The sequence below is a fragment of the Brachionichthys hirsutus genome, chromosome 14 (assembly GCF_040956055.1).
Source record: "Brachionichthys hirsutus isolate HB-005 chromosome 14, CSIRO-AGI_Bhir_v1, whole genome shotgun sequence".
Classification (NCBI taxonomy): Eukaryota; Metazoa; Chordata; class Actinopteri; order Lophiiformes; family Brachionichthyidae; genus Brachionichthys; species Brachionichthys hirsutus.
The window spans coordinates 11,403,295-11,408,968 of NC_090910.1; the positions used below are offsets into that span (position 1 = coordinate 11,403,295).

General features: G+C 54.9%; 1 protein-coding gene across 1 annotated transcript in view; it reads right to left on the reverse strand.

Annotated features, from left to right (window-relative positions):
- Positions 1–325: 325 nt before the first annotated feature.
- Positions 326–5,674, reverse strand: part of tfr1b (transferrin receptor 1b) — a 7,230-nt gene continuing 1,881 nt past the window's right edge. The window contains 18 exon segments of the mRNA XM_068748178.1: positions 326–1,829; positions 1,906–1,977; positions 1,979–2,056; positions 2,146–2,373; positions 2,471–2,561; positions 2,666–2,721; positions 2,799–2,866; positions 2,947–3,010; positions 3,094–3,179; positions 3,301–3,420; positions 3,495–3,664; positions 3,741–3,880; positions 3,943–4,038; positions 4,119–4,241; positions 4,317–4,401; positions 4,487–4,624; positions 4,729–4,946; positions 4,948–4,988. Of these exon segments, the coding sequence (XP_068604279.1) occupies positions 1,620–1,829; positions 1,906–1,977; positions 1,979–2,056; positions 2,146–2,373; positions 2,471–2,561; positions 2,666–2,721; positions 2,799–2,866; positions 2,947–3,010; positions 3,094–3,179; positions 3,301–3,420; positions 3,495–3,664; positions 3,741–3,880; positions 3,943–4,038; positions 4,119–4,241; positions 4,317–4,401; positions 4,487–4,624; positions 4,729–4,946; positions 4,948–4,988 (2,084 nt within the window). The 3' untranslated portion in view covers positions 326–1,619.

Here is a 5,674-nt window from a genome sequence, read left to right on the forward strand (position 1 = left end):
GCGAAAATGCGTATCCTACTATGGCGAAGCCATGAGCGGCCCTTTTCTCCCTCTGATTGGTTTGGCATGACGACGACGTTTCTTACGACGTCACAGAGTGCCGAATATAATTTTTTAGTCGAGCTAAGATCGTTATAAACTGTAAAATAAAGATAAAGACATTCCCAGGACCTTTGTAGACACTCTTGAAGATTGTGATAAAATGTAAAAAGCTCTTAAGGAAATGTGCTCGACATTTAATTCCTGAACTTCCTCCATTTTATGCATTTATTAAGGTCCATCCAGGCATCACCGACATTACAAACTAAGACACGACTGGTACGATAAGCCAAAATCTTTTATTACAGTTTCCTGCAAAAAAACCCATCACAGATACAAAAGTCTGTGAATTTCATGAAGCACACAAACAATTATACCTGAACAGGATCGGAGCCCCAGTAGTCACGAAACAGTGTATTCGGGTCATTTAACATTTGTTAAACTCTGATCTGATTTTCAGTTCCAACTTCATAAAGAAAACACACAAACTCCAACAGAAGACAAAACATCTGAAGCAGAGAAGCGGTGCACGATGCGATGCAAAGGGTTAAGCATGTTGTGTGTGTGTGTATGTGTGTGGGGGGGGGGGGGGGGGGTTAGTTCCACCACCAAAAAGGAAAAGATTCTGACACGTCAGAAATGGAAACAAAAACAGCAAAATGAAAGCCAAACAGATAAATAAGTATAAAACTCTGGGAAACACTGTCCCCGACAAGTCGTTCCACCGTTTAAGTGAAATATGAGAGACGCTGCCCCCGATAAATACACAAGTAAAAAACATACAGGTAGGCAAAAACTACCATCCGTTTAATTATGGGAGGCCCTGCTCCCGATAACTTCAGTATTAAGTGCTCCCAACTAGATTGTGCCAAAAACAAAAAGGCTTTTTAACAAATGTATGGAACTAATAATCCCAGTTGTTCTGATTAAAGGGGGTTTGGGAACGTTTGATCCAGCTTGTTTTTTTATTTTATTGATCTCATTGGTAAAATTCAACAGAATTCATCTTTGGACTTGGTGTTTAAATTACGCTTTGTTTTTGCTTCTAACAAATTGATTTAAGCAAATACACTTTCTAGGTCAGGGGGGGTGGATAAAGCTCTTTATCCTTACATTTCTCCATTTAAATGTTGATTTTTTTTTTACAGTGTTTTGGGAGAAACTGGGTGAGGAATCAGGTCTGTAGCAGATGCTGCCGGAGGATCAGACGGTATAACCGTCATAATTATGGAAGACACTGCTTCCGATAACGTCGTATAAAAAGACAAATTATACTTTTTATAGTGGGCACTGCCACCGATAAAACATAAATAAGGTCTCAGTGTTTCGCAGCGAAGGCGTCGGCCGGTCTGGTGCGATGGAGGAGGCCGACCCGTCAGAGTAGTTCGGGTTCTACCTCCTCCCGAATGTCTGTGGGACTAAAACCCAGCAAAACAAAAACACCTTCCCGTTGTTAAGGGGCGGGGCATAGACCTCTGATAGACAGCTTGTGCTTAAGTGCTGATATTGGACTTGATATCCTTCTACCTTACATTTAGCTCCTACGTCCGTGTCCCCCCCCCCCTTCCCCCTCCCCCTCTTTAGAGCACGGCGACATCCCAGATGTTCCCCACCATGGAGTTGGCGCAGCCCTGGAGGGTCCAGGTGGCCAGGGCCAGCTGGGTATGGACCTGGTCCATGTCGTCGTTGGCGGCGATGGACGCCAAAGTGTGGGGGCCACGGCCCAGCAGGACGTGACGGAAGGGCGTCTCAGTGGGGGTCACGTACGGAGAGAGGAGGGTGCGCTCAATCTGAGGAGAATAGCGATCATTGATTGTAAAGGAAATCGATCACGCCTCTCGTTGGGCGGCGCCGGCGGCACCCTACCCTCATCGTCCTGTCGTTGAGGATCCGACAGGCCTCCGAGTCCTCCAGGTCCGTGTTCTCTCTGGCGTCGTCCGAGGTCGGCGGCGGCTCGCATGAACTCGCCTCGCGCCCGGGACAGCCAGCTGGCGTCGACTCCCTTCAGCCGACCAGACTGGAGGACAGGAAGCGGCGGCGTGAGCGTCGGATAAAAAAAAAAACACGCATCCGTCGGGGGGGGGGGGGGGCGAGCGCCAGACCGACCTGGGAGAGCTGCCTGACGCGCTGGTAGAGCTTCGCCACGCCCACGGTGAGTTCACCGCCGTAGTGCCTCACGTCCAGCCTGAGCAGGTGGTCGTGGATCAGCCGCAGCGCCACGTTGCCGGCGAACTGCGCCGCCATGGCCGCCATCTCGCTGGTTCTGTGGTTGGTTTTGTAATCGAGGTGATCCTTGGTGTCCAGGTTGGTGCCGTAGTACGTGTAGGCCTCCGACTGTAGGGGGGGGGGGGGCGCAAGCGAGCAAAGACGTCAAGGGGGGGGGGGGGGGGGGGGGGATAAATACCGTCTGCTTGCATCGATGGAGACTCACGTTGGGGGTGATGAAATGGAAAGAGATGGACGGGATCCCAGCGAAGGCCAGGAACGGATAGGAGGGGTCATCCATCGCCATCGGCCTCAGACTGGAGAACACAAATACGCCGAGTCATCGTTTCTGCGCGCACGCACGCACGCACGCACACACACGCACACACACACACACACACGCACAATAATGTTTGCTTACTATTCCGTTTGTCCCACCATATCGTAGACGCTGCCGGAGCTGAATGGACTCGGAATCTGCACAGAAGGAGCGAATTAAAAAAACGGGTTCAACACAACGCGGCGGCGCCTGAAACACGCCCCCTTTTTTTTACCTCTTTCATCGTGGCCTCCAGGAGGCCGTAGAGCAGCGGACTCGCCGAAGCCACGAAGCCCCCGAGACCTGGAGAGGAGACGGGAAATCAGTCGGCCGACCCCGGAGGAGAGGCTTACAGGTAAAGCGCAGGTGTGACCGCTACTGACCCATGACCAGTCCGTCCAGGCTCACGTAGGAGACGACGCTCCGATCGATGGACGACAGGTAACCCTGAACACAAGCAGACGCGTTAACGGCGCCGGAGCGCGCCGGAGACTCTCGTTTGTTTTAACGCGACATCATTCAGTTCTAACCTCCAGCCACTCGGTGGCGCCAACGCTTCCGTACTCCCCGGCGCCCCAGCTCGCAAAGACCAGACTCCTCCTGGGCCTGAAACCGTCTTGCAAAGGACAGACAGCTGAATGTCCTCTCCTCATCTTTGCAGTCCGGATGAGAAACGAACTAAAGCCGTCGGGTCCGAGCCCCTTCCAGCCGGCGCCATGCCGCCATTAACCCCTCACCTTCCTCCACCATCTTCCGGAAAGCCTTGGCCAGCTCCACCAGAACGGCCGAGCCAACGGTGGCTTTGGCGTAGCCCCGACCCCAGGCGTCCCTCTGGGCTCCCAGGACCACGTAGCGGTCTGCAGAGTCAGCGGAGTCATGTTTAAATAGGCGACGGATAAAGTGATACCGATATGGGGGGGGGGGGCTGTACCGGGATCGATGAATCCTTTGATGACTCCGAACACATTGTGGATCTCCGTGTTGACCAGCACGTTGTTCACCTCCACGGTGACGTTCTTCACGCCCCCAAATCTGTAAATGACCGACTTTAAACCGCCTGCGAAGCCGCTGCTGGCGTCTGGCTCGGCGCCGCCGATGTTCCTGAACGGGAGACATTCCAGACGATCAGCCGGCTCCTTTGATGTCTGCCGTTAGCAGCTGAGACACGCGGCCTTACTGGAGGAGAGTTGCGGCCTCGGCGGCCGTGATGGTCTGGGCTGGGATTTTGGGGAGGCCGGACGACTGAGTCGGGGGGAACTGGGTATGATTGAAGGAAGGGAAGCCGGGGGTGTAGGGGTCCCCCGAACCCAGATGGACCTGGAATAGAGAATAGCATCAAACAAAGCCCACATCCAGCCCGGAGGAACGGCCCGACGTACCTGTCCATAGAGCGGAGTGCTCTCGTCGAACTTGTAATCGTCGACGTCGGGGTAGATCAGGACAGCGGCGGCACGCTTCCTGGCGGCGTTATCCACCTGAGGAAATCAAAGACATGAAAGCAAGTTGAAGGAAAACACCGACAAAGGGAAGATCAGGACGTCGGATCGGAACGCGCCTGCTCTGCGAAGCTGATGGTTCCGGCTCGCAGCAGCAGAACGCTGTCGTTCAGCTCCACGTTGTTCTGCTGCAGAACCTCCAGATCCGCCTGGCGGCCGTAGTTCCCGTACACCAGCTTCCCCTACAGACACGAGGCTCGGTCAGACGCCGCCGGTTTTCGGTGCTTCAAAGAGATCAAAGCGAGATTTGGACTCACTTCCACCTTCCCGCGAGCGCTGTAGGCCAGATAGCCCGCCGGCTCAAACGCATCCGCGGCGAAGGCGACGCGGTTGGGATGCTCCCTGCCAAAACGAAGCGACGAGACGGTCACTACGAACGCCAACGGCTTTCACCGCCCCGTTACAGATTCAGGAAATGCTCTCCCACCTGTCGGGCATTTGCAGCTGGACATAGTGGTTGTCGGTCCACGGCTGCATCTCCAGCTTCCTGAACTCCTCGAGGATGCCGTTTGCCAGACGCACGTCTTCCTGACTTCCTGCCAGGCGACTGGGCAGGTCGAAGTCGCTGAGGAGGAACAGAACGAGAGATTGAAAGCCGCATCGACACGCCTTTCCTCTGCAGCGGCGGCGGATCCGTCGGACGACGCGGGTGAGGCGTCTAGTTCGTACCTCAGGCTGCCGTCGAAGGCCTCGCCGGTGAGTTTCTGCTTCAGGAGTCGGGTGATATCGTTCCACGTTAGCTCAGGTTCGGGAGCAGCCGGGGGGAAGGTCGGAAGCGCCTCCGGCCCGCTCGCGGCTGCGGTCGCGGCTGCGGTCGCGGCTGCGGTTGCGGTTGCGGCTGCGGTCGCGGCTGCGGTTGCATCTACGGCGCTGCAGTTGCCCGTCCTCCGGGTGAGACCCGCGGTGGCTGACGTAGCCGATCAGCCATCCTGGGGACACAGAACCGGTTTGACTCGATGCGTTAGCAGAGCGGCTATAGCTTTAGTGACTGAGTGCAATCATCATTATGGTTGGGGAGGGGGAGGGGGGGTGTTTATTTTATGCCCCCATCAGCGCGACCTTGATCCTTGCCGACTGGCGGCTCATCCTCCAGCCAAAGCAAAACCTTGCATCAGGAGGCGGGACTAAACGGACTCTTGTTTTGTCTGGTTGAGCGATAACGACCGAACGGAGGCCTCCAAACTAAAATATCCAATCCCACACGGCGCACGTTTTCTGAGCCGTTGCCTTTTCCTGTATGGAATTCTCCCTCGATGCATTTAATCTATTCTCACCAAACTTATGTCATCATGTTCTGTTTCTTCTCCATCCCGACTTAAAGCCTTTTGTCCTCTGTGAGCCACCGTACTCGTGACCTTCCCTCGCTTTGCCTCAAGTAGAGCTCAAAACATTACAGCTCGAGTGAAAGCAGGAATTGTGACTGTTGCCTACCGGTAAAAAATATCAGCAGCGTTCCCAGAACCAGGTAGACGATGCTCCGACGGTCCCGGTACAGAGGCGGCGGCCTGAAGCTGGGAAACCCCTCGGCGTCGCGCTCGGCCTCCGCGGCATCGTCAGACAGTTTGACCTCGATGTCGCTTTCGCCGTCCTCCACCGGCTGCAGCCGGAACCTGCT